The sequence below is a fragment of the Cebus imitator genome, unplaced genomic scaffold (assembly GCF_001604975.1).
Source record: "Cebus imitator isolate Cc_AM_T3 unplaced genomic scaffold, Cebus_imitator-1.0 Scaffold187, whole genome shotgun sequence".
Taxonomy (NCBI): Eukaryota; Metazoa; Chordata; class Mammalia; order Primates; family Cebidae; genus Cebus; species Cebus imitator.
The window spans coordinates 758816-776481 of record NW_016107502.1 but is presented as its reverse complement, the minus strand read 5'-3'; the positions used below and the strand labels follow the sequence as shown (position 1 = coordinate 776481).

General features: G+C 50.2%; 1 protein-coding gene across 2 annotated transcripts in view; it reads right to left on the bottom strand.

Annotated features, from left to right (window-relative positions):
* Positions 1 to 16149, bottom strand: part of PRMT8 (protein arginine methyltransferase 8) — a 95553-nt gene extending 79404 nt beyond the window's left edge. The window contains exon 1 of one of the 2 annotated variants that reach the window (XM_017546059.2): positions 15646 to 16149. In XM_017546059.2, coding sequence (XP_017401548.1) covers positions 15646 to 15720 — 75 coding nt within the window. In that variant the 5' untranslated portion in view covers positions 15721 to 16149. The remainder of the gene's footprint in view (positions 1 to 15645) is intronic. The other variant, XM_017546060.2, reaches the window with a different exon arrangement.
* Positions 16150 to 17666: the final 1517 nt, after the last annotated feature.

Below are 17666 nucleotides of genomic sequence, written 5' to 3'. Positions count from 1 at the left end.
GCATCCCTTGAAGGGTGGGCCAGAGAGTCCTGGTGCCAGCCCAGCCAGGGCACTGACACAGAGCCAACCGGGCAGCAACCTCAGAGGAACCAGAACTGCTCAGTGTTCTGTAGTGAACAAAAGACTTTAAGGGTAACAGAAAAAGAAAAAGCAAGATGAATTCAGCAGAGACTAGATAGCACAGCAACCTGACGCACAGAACGGTCAGGGCCCACAGCCTGACTCTGGCCCTGCGGCCAACTCTTTGACCCTGACAAAGTCCCCTCCTTGGAGCTTCCCTCTCTGAAGGACAGTCACAATCACTCCTGCCCCTGCCGCCTGCCTCTGCCCAGATCTGCCTGATCCTTCAGTATCTGGGGACTCAAGATGTGCTAAGTCACCTTAGGCTCCTTGGAGGAAATCACTAGAGCAGCTCCATTTACTTATTCCCTTCCAAAGGGAGTGCTGCATGGGCGACACAGAGCACCTGAGGCCCTCCAACCCTTTGATCCCTGGTGTTGCAGTTCTCTTAGGGACAGAAATAGTCTCAAAAAGGACCTGTCACACGATGAGCAAGCTACAGAGCCTGGACAACAGCTCCAGTCTCCTGAATCCCACAAACCTCTTTCTAAAGTGGGTTCATTTACAAGCAACTCCACTGAGGGCAAAGGAGATGAAGGATGGTGATCCCTGATGGTAACTCACAAAGACAACCAGCTGCGGAGCAACCATTATGCTTTACTCCCCCGAGCGGGCAATCTCTACCCATAGGTCATTTACTTATTCATTCATTCATTCAAACAACGTCCACTAAGTCATCCTGTCACCCAGGCATCGTGCTGCAGTGTGGAGGAGAGACAGGCACAGAGCAAGTGCTGAGAAGAGGAGTTAATGCGTGCGCTTATCTAGGGCAGTGTGGATAGAGAGGAGATGGACGTGAACAGTGTTAAGAAAGTAGAATTAGCAGGCTTTTGTCATAAATCATCTGAGATTGGGGCAGGGGAGGTGAGAATAAGGGAGGCCTCTGGTCTGATTCCCGACTTCCCACTGGGGCGAAGGGGAGAATGGCAGTGCCCTTTATGAGACAGGCAGACAAGGAGAGAAGCAGATGAGCAAATTGGGAGGAAAGGCGAGGAACGTAAGAGCCTGTAAAACACAGAGGAAGAGAAATCCAGCCAGAAATGCAGATCTGGATGTCCCAAGATGTGGAAAAGGATGAGATCACCCAGGGACAGATGTTGTTGGAGGCAACATCCCTGGCCGAGAAAGAAGAATCCACGTGGAAGCTTGAGAGAGAGCAGTCAGGGAGGTGGGAGAGGCAGGAGAACGCAGGGCTTAGAAGCCCAAAGAGCAGTGGCTATCAAGTCAAAGGCAACAAGCAACAGTGTCTAGTGCCACGGGCTGATTGGCCAGGTGAGATGAGACCAAGGAGCGTCCACTGCAGTGAGTCACAAGGGGGTCTCCAAGGCCACTGGCAAGAGCCACATCAAAGGAGAGTAACTGCAGGGACGGCCATGGAATCACTTCGCACTGCCGGGCCCCCCAACTCCCAAGGCCCCAGTGTGAAGCTCAGCTGCTGGCACCAGCCACAGTACGCAAAGGAAGACAGCATCCTGGCTCAGGCCTGTGTCCTGGGAGATAAGCCAGGCCCCAGCACTTTAGAAATGATGGTCCAGCGCTACACATTAGGAAGCCAGAGAAGGATGGCTTTAATGGATTTGGAATTCGAATCTTCGCTTTTCTTTTCCTTTAGCCCTTTTCATTTTCAAGGCTAGATCCTTGACACCTGTGTAAGGTTATGCATCAACTGCCCAGTCAGGCAGGCACCAACAGAACAGCTGCCTGAGAATGGATTCTTTCCAACACCCAAGCCCACACAGCCCAGAGCCGAGAAGCTGGGCTGCCACTTGGGTAGTGAGCCCTTCATAGTCTCTCCTGCTTAGAAAAGAAAGAGCTATTGCTCTTAGATGCATAGAAGTCCAAGCCTGGGAAGGGAAGAGAGAAAGAAGACTGAGCCAGCAGGAGGGAAACAGAAATGAAGGCAGAGGTTTCTGGAGCAAGGTTCCTTCTTCCCCAGACAAATAATTGCCGGCAGGCCACCTGCAGTGAGTCACGTCTTTTATCCAAGTCACGGACCCAGAAAGTTCAGCTTTGGCCAAGTCCTTTGTCCAAGTCACAGCCCCTTACATCCTTTGTCAAAGTCTCAGACCTAGAAGAGTTCTGCTCCCCTCCCAGCCATAGCCCAGATTGACAGCACCTTTCTGGGCTCCCGAAGCTGCCACTTTCTATGCCATTTGCTTCCAAGGGGAAAACATCTCTCCATTGTCAACAGCATGAATTCAGTGCCCGTGGACATGTCTGGAAGGGACAGCCATGTGGAGCTGGCATCCAGCTCCATCAACAGCATGATAACGGGAGACAGGCAGGGAGCAGCACTGGAGGCCCCCGAGACAGCAAGGCTACAGCAGTAAAGGGTAAGATCTGCACACAACCCCCTACCTCTTAAAGTCCTCATTGGAGCCCATTGTCTCCATTTATTTGAGGGGCAAGCCTGCAGACTGAGATAGATGGGGATCATTGCATCCACTTCTCAGATGTGTAACTCTCTGCAGCAGAGTCAGGATCACGGGTTCGGGCTCTCGGTTCTCAACTTTTTCAGTGTTACTTGGTATCAGCCGAGGGCCCGAGGAACTGGAGGGAATATGTAAGGAAAGCTAAGGCAGCTGCTCCTTCGGGCTCAGGATAGGTCCCTGCTGCCTTGACTGGATTATGCGAAGTGCCCTCCCAAGGTGGGGGTGGACCTGAAGAGCTCTTAAAACGCTGATCTCAGCTGCTGAGGCAGAGCTGTAGGAAGTGGGGTGGGGTACAGGCTTGCAGCACTTTGGTCAAGCCTCCAAGAAAAGCCACCAGAGCTGGCCTTGTGGTAAGGCCCCAGGCCCTACAGTACTGGTAGTCCAAGCCATTGGTTTGGTTTTCTTTACATATTGGAGTAGGGAACAATTTATTTTTATCTATTAAAAAAATACAGTTTTATTTTTTCATTGACAAATCATAACTGTACCTATTCATAGGGTATAGAGGAATATTTCAATACACAGGATGTATAGTGATCAGGTCAGAGTAATTAGTACGCCCAGCATCTCCAATTGTTGTCATTGTTTTGCATTGGGAACATTTGGTATCTTCCATCTAACTAATTGAAACTATATAGTATATTATTGTTTGCTGCAGTTATCCTACAGTGCCATGTCTAGAACTCTAGAACTTACTATAAAGAGTACATGGCTGTGCTGGACCCGCAGCACGCATGAGTAAAAGGGCCTGGGCCATGCTGGAAGCAGGGGTCATGTCTACTCTGCAGAGCCGACCCACCCCAGAACAGGAGCCCGAGCCCCTGAGTGCCCACAACTTGGAGCCTGGGCTTCAGGACAGTTCAGATCCCTGGTCTGATGGATCAGGTCAAGGGGGAAAATATTTTGGCTGCTCCAAACCCTAAAACACTCCTGCCTCAAGCAAGGTTTTTCAGGGGCTCCCTACAGTGTCTTTGCTGCCACCGCCTAAGCATGGGGCATTCCTGATCGTCCCAGGCAAAGCCCTCACTCCCCTGGCCCTTTCTGAGATTTATATCACGCCAGTTATACCAGTCTATACGAAAATCTCCTCTTACTCAGTTTGCATTGATTAAAAACCTCTCTGCAACTCTGACTTTGCCTGACTTTTCTCTTCAGCAGTGGACATCTAACTGGGACAGCTTAACTGCAGACCTGCTTTAGGTCAGATGGATGGTGGCTTTGACCTCAGAAGTATACTCTTCTAGCCGGATCCTCTGTGACTGACAGAGCCTCAATCAGTGAATCAAAAAGGGGAGCAACAAATAGATACTCATTTAATTGCTAGCATCTGTAGAACATTATTTTTCATGCAGGAAAAGTGCATGTGGCAATGATAGCTCATTGAACAAATAGTTTTAAGGCACCAGCAATTGTGGTCGATGCTGGGGTTCAGTGGTGAGCAACATAAACAGCATCTACTCTCACAGAGTTGACGGTTGACTCTAGGTGAGGAAATAGGGAAATAAAGCACAGGGTGATATGTGCCGAGACGGCAGGCACTGGTACTATAGGAAAACATAGGAGAAGACTTGGATCTGAAGGTGGTGGCTGGGAAGTATTCCTGGAGGAAATGACATCCACACTGAGACCTAAAGGGAGAGGAGGAGCAACATGTTGAGGAGGGAAGTGGGCAGCTGAGTGTGGCTGGAGCAGAGGGAAAGACTTGGAAGAAATGGAGTTGGAAGAGGACTCAGTCTTGAGTACACAAGGGCTCTGAGCCCAGGTGAAGAGTGGGTCACGATCCTAAGAATAAGGGAAAAGCCACTGCCGGGGATTAAGTAAGGGAGAAGCAAAATCGGGTTTCTGTTCTAGAATTCACACTCACACTGCTGTGAGAAAATACCAAAGCAAGGAAAGGGAGGGTGTGCGGAGAACATCTAGAAGGTCACCGCAGAGATGCAAGCAAGAGGTGAAGAGACACGAACCAGGACGACCGCAGTGGCCCTGGAATGGGGAGGACAGATTCAGGACAAAGAGGAGAAAGATGTAAGATGCAGAACTGGCAGGTCTTGTGGAGAAAGCAGAGAGCAGAGTGCAGGCTTGTGATTTCAGTGACTTATTACTAAGCAAAGTGAGAACGGCAGGAGCTAGGAAGAGGGTAGGACTCCGGAGGCAACCCCGGTGAACCTGCAGTGTCTGTGAGACGTCCCAGTGAAGCTGTCCTGCAGGCAGTCGGATGTGCCAGGCCAATCTCAGGCAGTCAGGTCGGATACAGGGGCTGCAGTCCGGAGTCTGACAACGTAGCCTGGTCATGGCGTGAGGGAGCTGATGGGGTCACCTGGAGACAGCATGCAGAGATGGTGACCTGAACAAGCCCACAGCACCACAAGCCACAGAATCAACGAAGCACATCAGCTGCAAAGTCAGGGTTGCATAATGTCTCTGACCCTAAACCTCAGATCTGTCATCTCTCTCCACTGTTCCCACAACCAGCCTCACCTGAACGTGTTTCTCACTGCAAACCCGCTCTCCCACGTTGAGATGTCAGACCCCGCGTCTAGCTCAGAAGCTCCAGGCCAGTAATTAAATGTGTACCTCATGTCTCACATATTACGAACTACAAATCACAAATGACACGTATGTTTTCGTATGAGAGTGTTCTCCTGTGTGACAGACCTACTGACTCAGGTGCGTGTACACATCCCACATAGAAATGGCCTGACACAATGCAGTCTGTCGGGAACAGGTCATTTACATCGACTTTTAGCGAACATCGGAAGTGACTATTCCCATTTTGAACGATACATTTTCTCCTAAAAGTGAAACAAAAACTGGGCAGGAAAAAAAATCTTGAAGTTATAACAGTAGGAAAAAAAAAAAAAAGGAAAACATCTGTCCAGCTTTATGTCGCATCCCATTATCAAATTTAATTCTCATGGCCATCCTATCAAATGGGTTTTATGATCCACGGGGATGAAAGCGAGATCCAAACTCAGGTCTGACTGCTAAACTCTCCCTTACACCATACAGCTTTGATTTGGGGAAAAGGGGAAGAATACAAAAATTAGCAGGGTGTGGTGGCACACACCTGTAATCCCAGCTACTCGGGAGGCTGAGGCAGGAGAATCGAATAAACCCAGGAGGCAGAGGTTGCAGTGAGCAGAGACGGAGCCCCTGCACTCCAGCCTGCATGACACAGCAAGCAACATCTCAAAAACAAAATAAAACAAAATAAAATAAAATAGGAGAAGAAAAAGAATTCTAACAAAAGGAAGTTGGCATAGTATGCGCTGTATACAGGTTTATTTTCTTTACTCATTCAATAAGAGTAGTCATCAATTTTCTACTATGTACCTGTAGGCAAAAGTTGAACTAATAATGCATGTCAATAGAGAACATGCCTTAATTAGGGCCCCATCTACACTTCTGATGGGCTATAACCATTTGTGGAATTCTTTGACTGAGCCTCCCCAGAGAATTGCTGTCATGACTGCTTGTCAGGGTGAGATGAAGTCGTTGAATTTAATGTGTCTGTGGGAATTGTAGTCTTTCATTTTCCGGGAAACCCAGGCTTGAAAGGCCACCACTTTACTTTAGCTAACAAGAGATGATCTTTCACAACGCAGTGACAAATGGGGCCCTAATTGAGGAGTTTGCCAACAGCCCTTTCCTTTATAGTGGCATTAGCCCAATTTGGCCTTAGCTGTACCACGCACACAACTTATATTCTCTCTGTGGGATTTAGGGCCAAGAAGACAGGGAATTTAACTCAATAATTAAATCTCCAATCTGCAATCTCCGCCTGGCCATCTCTCTCTCCTATCACCTGTCCATGCCTCAGTTTCTCTCAGTAGGAACACGAGGGAAAGTCACCAATCAATCCAGTAATCAGCCAGTAGGAATGAGCAAGGCTCGAGTAGGGCACTGAGAAGCCTGAGAGCGTGTCTGCCCCTCGGCAGCCTCCCATAGAGGGACCGCTTCTCTCCCAGGCCCTGATTCCCTCACACCTGTAGGAATTCCATGAGGCTTCATTTTCATTTTATAGGTGTTGACAAACACCAGAGTTCTACTCCCAAAGCTGAGAGTGAGCCTGGAGCATGGTAGGCAGCCTGTGGGTCACACAGGCTCCCTGTTCCTCCTATAACTGGGGCCCTTCACATGGCACAGTGGACCCCTGGGCAGGGAAGCTAAAGAGCCCTGTCTTCAGCTATTTTCTTGGCTCCACCTGGCTGACCTGAGAATGAATTCCCAGAATCAAAGTCGCCTTCTCTGGACTGCTCTGCTCCCGCCTCTTCCAGTGCCCCCCAATTCCACAATGTCACCAAAAAGGCCCTGTACTTACCTGTTCTCCTTTCATGTACTGTTGGTTAAGCCCAGATCACTAATAAAGCTAATCTTTCTTGAGCATTTGCCATGTGCCAGCTTTATGTGAAATAACTCACTTAGTCCCTATGATAGCCTTACGGGATAGTGCACCGTGACCTGTATCGTAGAGGATGAATCACACGGATAGATAACTGCAGTAAGTAGTGCAAGCTAGGAGGCACCAGGGTTGAGCTTGAACCCAGCTAGTAGCCCCATGCTAGCCCCAGAGGCTGCACACTTAACCCCACACAAAGCTGCTGCAGGCTGGGAAGTCAGTGGTCTACACGATTTAATTATTCATTGTCCTTCCTGTCCTCCAGAATAGCCCTTCAAATAAGCTACTCATCGGCTCCCAAGCCTACCATTAAAATAATTCCTCTGACAACTACAAAGCAAAACAGGTGGGAGGATGAGGTGATCTAACCCAGGGAGCCTGTTAAGGGCCACAAGCCCCAATCAGTTATAAGCCCATTTCCACATATGGAAGTGCATCATCCAAATCTCCAGGTGGGTAGGAGCTGGTGTGGAGCAAAGGTTAAGACAAGTGTAGCCGGGCACGGTGGCTCAAGCCTGTAATCCCAGCACTTTGGGAGGCCGAGGTGGGTGGATCACGAAGTCAAGAGATCGAGACCATCCTGGTCAACATGGTGAAACCCCGTCTCTACTAAAAATACAAAACATTAGCTGGGCATGGTGGCACGTGCCTGTAATCCCAGCTACTCAGGAGGCTGAGGCAGGAGAATTGCCTGAACCCAGGAGGTGGAGGTTGCGGTGAGCCGAGATCGCGCCATTGCACTCCAGCCCCTGGGTAACAAGAGTGAAACTCCGTCTCAAAAAAAAAGACAAGTGTAAGGTTGGGAGTGTGGACAAAAGAGAGGCAGGAGGCCACGTCACTAGGAGAGGGCATTCCAGCTCTACTTACTGCCTCCATAATGGTGATCAGGATAACTAAACTGCAAATTCCAGTTTCCTGGATTGCAAAACAGAATTCATAAAGTTGCTTAGTAATGTTGTTGAGTAAATTAAATAAGGCAATGTTTACAAAGTGTCCGACACAGCACCCGACACATAATATGTATGTTAAAATGGTAACTCTTGCTATAACGATGGCTACTTCCCAAGAAAAAGCCATGAGAGAGACCACGGGGAGCCAGTGGGTGCAGTGTCCAACTGAGAAGCAGGAAAGAGATGAGGGAGAGAGACCACGCTCACAGACTTTGCAACTATTCTGAGGCCATTCATCAGCCATTTGCTCTGTGATGGGCACAGTGCTGGGTAACGTCATGGGTTGAATTGTGTCATCTAAAAAGATGTGTTGAAGTCCTAACCCCCGTTACCTGTGACTGTGAGCTCATTTGGAAATGGGGTATTTGCAGATGTTTTCAAGTTAAGATGAAGCCATATTGGATTAGAGTGGCCCCTAATCCAACAAGACTGTCGTCCTTATAAGAAGAGAAGAGGTATAGACACACATAGGAAAGAATGTCCCGTGAAGATGAAGGCAGAGACCAGATGATGTGTCCGCAGCCAAGGAATGCTGAGTATCACTGGCCACCACCAGAAGCCAGAAGAAAGGCAAGGAACAGATTCTTCGTGAGAACTTCCAGAAGGCCCCAACCCTGCTGGCATCTGAATTTCAGACTTCTGGCTTCCAGAACTGTGGAAGAAGACATTTCTGTTGTTTTAAAATCATCCAGTTTGTGGTACTTTGCTACGGCAACCCTACGAGGGTAGCACAGGTGATGAAACTACAAAGACCAATGTTAAGCAAGTTTCTGTCCCGTAGCCTTTAGTATTCATTTTATCCCAATAAAGTAGCTGGATGAGAGTCCAGATCTAATATTGATGGCATAGGGTCAAGCTTCCAAAGAGCTGTACTTTGCTAAACAAGAGTCTTTTTCCTGGTACTCCAGCTAGGACCCCAGGCGTAGGAATAGTTTAGATGCACAGAGAGAGTGGGGTGATGGCTGTCCCTGCCACAATCATGCCAGGGCCCTGTCACCCACACAGCATAGTATTGGAGACTGTGAAAGTGAGGACGACGAGATGATGATACAAGCAAGAAAAGGAGTCCTGGAAAAAGGAAAGTCAGGCTGGTGTCTCTTCCTAGGTTTCTTCCAAATTTACCAATCCACATTCCTCCTTTAATTTCTCCACCCTTTCTCTTCATATTTTAGGTTTCTACTCTGGTTCTTCTCATGCCTTCATAGCCCAGTGGACTGGAAAAAGCATTTCAGTGACTAGAAAGCCAGACTTTGAGCCCCAGCCCCATCACTTACTAGCTGTGGGATCTTGAGCAATTAACAGTAACTCTCTATGCTTCAGTTTATTAATCCATACAATGGGGATGATATGTAATTCACAGCATCGCACATGATGCAATGTATTAAGCAAGCATTTTAAGCTCTACAAGAAGGAGGGGGCCCTCACTATGCACAATTCCTAGACCTTATGCAGAGAAACACTGGTCTTAGACAATACAGATCAGGATATACCAGAAAGTTGGCACAAAGAATAAAAACAGTAGATGATATGCTACGTTTACAGGAGGTATAAAGAGTACAGACCCAGGAGTCCACAGGGTCTCAACCCCAACACAGAAGAGCTCTGTGATACTGGACAAGTAGTTCCTATCTCCTGATTTAAATGATTTGAGTTTCCACTCAGATTTAAGAGTCTGTGACTTTATGAAAATAGACACCTCAAGCTGTTCACCCATATAAAATTACACTTTAAAAAGAGATCTTTACTTAGGGGTCACTCGTTACAAATCTGGGAAAGATATGACGCTTGAGGGAATTCTTATAACAAGCGAAGTAAGAAAAGACGTTTGATGTGTGAAATATCCAGTGGCTATTTTGGCTGGATAATACTGGAGAGACAAATCTCAAACACTCCTCTCCTAGCAATTCCTATTAGAAGTCTAATACCAGAATATCAGAAAAAGAGATTGGAATCAATGGGAACAAAAACTAGTAAAAAGGGTGAGACAACCCCAAATGGAAAGGTAACCAGTCAGTTTTCATCTCTCTTTAGAATAACATACACAAAGGTGACTCAAACTGCAATCAAAGAGGTTGAGTTCAGACTTCAAGGAGAACTTCCAACTACTGAGACACTCGAGGAGTTTGAGGAAATTCCCTTCTCTGAAACTCCCTACTGTGAAGCTTTTTAACAAGCGACCAAGTGGCCAACTATGCATCCTGGGTTAGGTGGTTCTCAGAGACAGAGGCACAGACAGGATGACTTTTCAGAGGTCCCTTCTTGCCTGTGTTCACTCTATCTTGTGACTAAGCCAGTTCACAACAGCACCACCTGCTTGCTTCTGACACACAGAGGCTGCTTTCAATTACCTTGGCTGTTCACATATTTTCGTGCTGCCCATTTTTCCCCTGCTGGCAGAGTAGACTCCAAGGTGTAAGGACTGTTTTTACAGATTTTTGTATGTTCCACACTGGTATGTGATAATCACTTCATGTTGCAGTTTGCAAAGAGGAGGAAATGAAACCCACTCCTGAATTGGAGACAGGAGTGTTGTGTTTCACCTTCTTTGACAGCCAAAAGCCAATTTAGGGCTCTCTGAAAAGCCAAATTTGCCAGGCAAAAAAAAAAAAAAAAGTGGGTATCTTCTTAATTCTCCTGAGCTCACTTAAGGACTGAAATCAGTGTTTGCAGAGGGAAGAAACGCTGACATGGACTATGGTTTTATGGATCATTTCAGCTACAGAAAGGAGAAAGTGGGAGAATACAGTCAGTTTGCACTTTTTTTTGGCAAGACTCCTAAAAGCTAACAGGATAATAATCATAGATGCTTATTGAGAGCTCACCATGTATAAGGCAATGTTCTAATCCCTTTACATGAATTAACCCATTTCAGCATCACAACAATCTTAAAAGGCCTAGAGATGTTAAGCAACTTGTTCAATGCAATAACACATCTACTAGGTCCAGAGCTGGATTGAAAAGCCTCTGGCTCCAGAGGCTGCATGGTCAGTTAGTGTACACACTCTGCAGAATCACACATAGATGCAGACCATCCTCAGAGAAGTGGGCCTGGTTCCTCCTCTTTCTCAATTCCCTGACCCCTATAATAATGGGACCACATTCTTCATACCTGAAAGTAACTTCCTGAAGAGAAAGATCTATTAGCCAAAACCACCAAGATACACCATGCCAGAAGTCAGCTCAGTTATCCCCGGAACTCACTTCAACCCCTGATCTCACTGTCACATTGTAGGATTTTTTCCAGCCTGTAATTATTCCCTCTCCCTGGGCCAGCAAGTCAACAGAACATTCAAAAAGACAGTCTCCAAAGTGACTCTTTGCTAAAACTGTTTTCCGACTCCTGGGGGCCCTCCTTTGAGGTGATAAAACTCTAATCAGGGAGTTATCACCATAAATAATGGAACACGCATCAGACTTTCACCAAGAATCAGTAACGCAAGCAGCAGCTCAGAAGGGTCCACTATCCCCTCCATGGTTCATAATTGGGCATTGTAATTAATCCATTGACCTGCGATTCAAATCGGCACTCCATAATAAGAGTCCATAATTACTGAATATTGAATAGGTACATGAATAACCAAAATGTACCCATGATTTGACTGGCTTCAGCACCTTGATTCCCAGAATATTTACCCATTTTGAGTTTTAAAGGTCCACAGCAACGTTTAAGTACAGCAGATGGGCGGGGTGGGAGATAGGAAGCCCAATTTCCAGAAAGCCATGTGTGACTAAAGCCCAGAAGACTCAAGAGCTTGTTCACAATCACATAAATCAATTCAGTCAACATTTATTAACATTTATTACTTATTGTGTGTCAGGCCCAGTGCTAAGAACAGGGTATTACCCCCTCAAAAAAAGTGCATTATCTAATAGACATATAAATAGACACACACAAAAAGCCAATTATCTTGCAATAGGAAAAGTGAGAGACAGGCGTTAGGAACACATAAGAAAGAGTGATCACCCTCCCTAGGGAGAGAGGATAAATGGCAGATCTGGGAAGGTTGCCCAGAGGAGGTAACATTTGAGTTAAGTCTTGCAGGTTGAAAAAGATTGTTTTCCAGAGAGAAGAAGGGGGAAAGAGTGGCACAGGCAGAGGGAAGAGTAAACACAAAAGTATTCAGGTACGCGGTGGGAGGTACTTTTCCGAGAATTGTATAAGACAGGTATCAATGGGCTTTACATACCATGCTAAGGAAACTGACCTTTATCCAGTGTCCTGTAGACAACAGGACAACATCCTAAGTTTTTAAAGAGATGCCTGATCATGAGCAGATTTGTGATTCCAAAGGCTGATCCAGTATAGTAGTGATTATGAAGCTGGATTAGAGAAGAGGACCAACAGTTCAGAGGCAAGCGCCTTAGTGAGGGCAGAGGTGAGGTGACCTGTCTCGGGCACTGACTACCGGCTGAAAAGGAAAGTGGGACTGGGGGCTTTGCAAATATTCCAGAAGGCCCGAAGGGTTTCTGATGAGCCTAGGGAACAGGGGAGAAGGAGAACAGGCTGGCAGGAGAACGGTGTTTCCCTTAGCTGAGGAAGAGAGGCATGGCTGAACGATCAGGAGAAAGTGTACACGGAACTGGCATCACTGCATGGAACTGGGTGCATGTTCTCTTGTTAACAGAGAAGGGAACTGAGGTCAGAGTGGTTGAAGAGTGCGCCCAGGGCCACCCATTGCCAATGGTGCCCACTGAGCCTGTGCTGTTGATGCTCTTATGCCCTAGCTGGGTATTTCACTTTGTGGAGGGAGGCTTTGGTCACAATGTAGGTAGTTTTATTCTTCATTTGCTCCCTTCCTGCCCAATGGTTGGAGTATCTCTCAGTATCTTTACCTTGTGAAAGAATACCTCCTCCCATCTTTGCCTACCCCCATCACTGCATCTCTCCATTCCAAAGTATTTCTCTCCGCCCACTCCTCATCTACTCCCATTCACACATGGCATCTTGTTAGAAATAGCAAGGGTAGGGCAAACAGCAATGAATCAGAAGTGGGGGCAGTCTGTGTTTCAGGGCTGACTTAACCCACCAGATGACTTTCAGCAATTGCTTGGCCTCAGCCTCAGTGTCCTCAACTTTAAAATGGGAACAAGAAATGAATACTAATCTTGGCTTATCTCACAGGACTGTTGTGAGGATGGAATGAGATAAACAACACAAAGCAGGAAAAGATGGCTACAGGATTCCCCATCAGAGTTGTCCATGAGACTGTGAGTCCCTTGAGAGCAGGGACCAGGTGGTCCTCATGTTTGGAACTGAGGTCCCTAGCTTTCCTGGTACAGAGCCGGTGCTCCCTAAAGACGTATTGAATTCAGAACTAGGACCACTACCAGGCTCCCCACCACCCACTGACACACATGGAGGCGTGCTCCTGCCGCTCTCATCCACCACAAATGCAGGCAAGCCCACAACACCCTACTTTTGGAAGTGCTGCTCTAGTCCTGGCTTATTCCAAAAACAGCTAGTTCCTGGAGGGAAACCAAATGATTGTCACGCTGCCTGGATGCCTCCGCTAGGCACGTTTGACCAAGTCTGGGTTCTACCCCTTCTCCAAGGAAGTTGCAATAACTGAACCGACACCCTGGCTCACACCCCTCCAAGGAGCCCCAGCTGGGTGGTCTGCCCCTCGCCGCACTGCTTTGGTGCCCAGTACGCGCCGTGGCTTTTTGTTTGTTTGTTTTGTTGTTGTTTGCAGGAGCCCGGCCGCCCCTACTGCTGTTTTCATTGATGCCTTAAGCAGAGCTGGCATGTGCAACTGCTGAGAGAGGGGAGCGCGGAGCGGCGGGGGAAGCAAGTAAAAATAGCCTGGCGCGCGGCGCTCTGCCTGCTCCGGACGCCTTTAACCCTCGCCGAGGTTGGGAGAGTGCAGCGGCCGCGGCTGCACACTGCGGAACCTGGCAGGGGTCTGCACCCAGACCCCGCGCAGCAGCAAAGGAGCCCGCAAGGCAAAGGAGCCCGCAAAAACTTTTTTTTAGAAAAATAAGCCGGGGGTGGGGCGAGGTGGAAATGCAGGGAGGAAGTGCTTCTCGTTTCCAGGGCTCCAGCCACCTGGCAGAGACCGATACGTGCCCGCTCGCTCCACACTTTGCAGAAGCGCGGCCTTGAAGCGCTGGGTTATTTTTAGAAACCCCTTCCGCCGGTGGGCGATCAGAGGGCGGATTGGGTGAGGGGACTGATAAGGCTGGGTTTCTGCTGGGAGGCTAGCCGCCTCGCACTACACATCATTCCTAATGTCTGCTCTCAGGTGGGGGCTGGGGAAGAGGCAGTGGTGAGGGGACGGCAGGCATGCAGGCTTTGCTCTAACTCAAGGAGACAGCATTCGTTTTTGAATGCCCCACTGCCTTCAAGTCCTGGAGGGTGTTTGTTTCGAAATCGACAATTGCCAGATGCACGCTGCTTCTAGTCTCTCAGAGAATGGGGATGTATAAAGCTCTGCTGCCTACGCGGTGGGGTAGGGGGTTTAGCAGCAGAGTTAAGACTTCGAGGGAAGAAGACTAGGAAGGGTCTCTCTACCTTTTTGCATTCCGGCAAGACAGAGGGACAATCCCCGCGCCACACCCCCATCCCCGCCCCCCCGCTGCATATGGGTAACCATATGTGAGATGTGCGGCAGCCTCACCAGACACCCAGCTATTAATAGAGCCCGGGAGTTTGCTCTCCGTGTCTTTTTCCTGCCACTGAGTAAGGGATGATCTTCACACACATGCCCCACTCCGCCCCCACCTCGGCGCACCGTTTCTCCAGGAAGGTAAGGGGGCTGCCCACGCTGATCCCTTTCGTGACTACAGGTGCCCAGGGCCTATGGAAAAGTCCGGTTACTGTAATGACAGCGAGGTCAGGGCAAGGCGAGGGAACACAGCCTCCAGTCTTGGGACGCAAAGCCCGGCAGGGCTCTCTGTGGCTCAGGGCCAGCTGGAGAGAAGAGAAAAAAGGCAGCCGCCGAAGGCGGGGGCCAAAAACACAGTTTGCGGAGCTAGAGCGACCTCCTCAAAAGCCCTTGCGGGACGAGCGGCTGCAGACCCATTTCTCACTGCAGCCGGCGGCTCGCGGCCCCCACCGTCCGCGCAGGCTCGGCTGCTGCAGGGGCGGACGCTGTCCCTGGTGCTGAAGGTGGCCGCGGCCAGCGTGCCCTGCCGGATTTAGCTAAGCCCCCGAGGCGGCTCAGACAACTGAGGATTGCAGACTTCTATCTGGCCCGGGTCTGGGCCGGAGGGTCTGTAGGAGGTGCCCGAGTCTTCCTGCCGGCTCGGCCCCCGCGGCCGGGAGCCCTCCGTGCTGCTGCGGGGACGGAGAGCTCGGGGACCGACTCGAGCTTGAAGGGTAAAGCTGAGGCAGCGGCAGACCTGGCCCCAGGATTACCCACCCCAGTTCTGCACAAAGCCAGGACCCGGGAGCCCTCACGGAGCCCAGAGGAGAGGGCAGGGGAGCGCGGCTGCCCTGGGTTTAGGACTTGGGGGCAGGAGAAGGGAGCAGCGGGTGGCAGGAGAGGGTGATGGGGTGAGAGCGGCTGCTTTGCATTTTCAAGAGGGAGGGGACCTGAGACATGAACTCCCCCCACCACCACCACCAACACACACACACACACACACACACACACACACACACACACGAGGAGGCCGGCAGAAGCAAGCGGGATGAAGCTGGGGAAAGTTTGGCACTCGGTGCTGAGCGGCGGCGGCGGCGGCGGCGCGGTGGTCCGGGTGGGCGGCGGGGTCTCCGAGAGCCCCTGCTCGCTCGCTTGCTTACCTCGGTGTTCTCGGCCGCGTTCTCCGCCATTTTCCTCCTCAGGAGCAGGCAGCGGGAGGAGTGTTTCATGCCCATAAGAGCCAGCAAGGATTTGGTGATACAGAGATAGTAGAGAAAGAGAGAGAGCTGGTGTAGCTTTAAAAGAGAGAGCGAGAGGATGGGAGAAAAAAAATCCAACCCAGCCCCTCTGCTGGAGCGTCAGCCGGCACAGTCAGCCACGGTGGAGTCTGTTCTGCAGTCTCCACTTTGTTTTATTTTCCTCCCTTCTCATCTGCTCCGGATTCCTTCACACAGTTTCAAGTTCTCCTCGTGCCCCCGACCCCCTCCCCGCCCCTCTCCACCCGCGCTGCGGGCTAAGCGCGAGGGAAGCAGCCCCGAAGGCTCCGCGGCGGCGGCGGCGGCGGCGGCGGCGGCCGCGGCTCCTCTCCAGGCTGCTCGCAAAGTCCGGCCGGCCAGAGGCAGCCGCCAACTCCTCTCAACTTCTGCCGATCCGCTGGGCGAAGCAACACGCTTCCTGCGCGTCTCTCCTAGGGGCTGAGCCGGGTGAGTGGGGGCGGGGTAGGAGGTTCGGTGGAGCAGGCGGCGGCTGGGCGCAGACCGAGGGCCCCCAGCGCCCCCGGGCCCGCCCCCTCCCCTTGTCTCCGAGGGTCTCGGCCGCCTCCACTCCCTGGCGCTGCGCACAGCAACTTGCGCTGAGGCCAGGCCCGCGCTGGGGGCCCAGAGAAAGCAGGCGCCGGGCAAGGCTCTTGCAGGTTCTTAGACCCGGTGCGCGTGCTCCTACCTAGGGCGAGCTCCGGGAGAGACCCGGCCACAGTTACCTCGCACCCCCCTCACCCCGTCCCACCCCAGCTCTCCTGCTCCTCTGCCAGTTCCTGGATCCTTCCTTGGCGAATTACGGTTTGGGGAACGAAGGGGTGGGTGTCTGGATGGGGGAGGGTCCTTAACTCCCTCAACTCTAGGGCTAAGTGTGGTGTCATTTTCTATCCTTTTCTCCCACTTTCTGTAGCCAAGGCCCTTGGGACTCCAAGCCCCTCTCAGGCTGAGAGGGAGGGGCAAAGGTGGCGGCCGCAGTGGCCTGGGAAAGAGGGTGGGAGAAAGTCAGATTCGAGACTGCTGTCGTGCCCCCCGCCCCCACTCCAGTCTTCCCTGGCAGCCCCCTGCCCACGCATTTCTCTTCTCCCTCCTCACCCTTCCCCCACCATCGCCAGATTTTGAAGTCCCTTTTATGGGAGAGAGGGAGGATGTCACGTACCCATCAGGATTCTCTTGATCCTTTTTTAAGGGAGTTTGGGCGGCAGCAGGGGGTGTGAATTTTTATACAATGCATTCTTGTCTTCACTTTGAGAGCTTCTTTTTCTCTGTCTTACTGGCCATCTGTCGGGCAGTGGGAGATAGAACAAAGGCGGGGGAGACCCCACTCTGCCTTTCCCTTTGCAACAGGACACTCAGGCTGACTCCTTAAAACAGCCGCACTTTCAAGCTTTCAGCCTACAAGTCAAGGACGGAGACCTAAAACGTGCTCCGTGAGCACCTGGCTCTCTTCACCTCATCTCTGTACTTGTTTGGAGAGGTCGCTTCCAATTGCCCTCTTTGCTTTTATCATCACCTGAGATAGCTGGGAAGTGTGAGCCTGACTGTCCTCAACTAACCCCAGAGTCCACTGAAGAATCGTTGTCAGCAGGAAACATGCCTCCATCATCTGGTCCTCTGGGAAAGAGAGGATACATTGCACTAAGTAGAGGTGAGAAGTGAGGGATAGAGAGAGGAGAGGAGAGGATGAAGAATGAGAAGGATGAAAATCTATCAAGAGGCTTGAGTTAATGGGACCGTGTGTGCGCGCATGAGAGTAAACTTTAATAAAATTAAATGACCTCAACCTCCTTAACCTTTTCCCTTCTCAGACCACAGACCTGGGTTAGAGTTGGGGGTGAGTGAGCAGAGTCCTTGACAACACCCGGTCATTCTTCCCTTTCACATCCTGCCAACGTGCAGAAAGTGGTAGAGAAATAAAAGACCTGGAT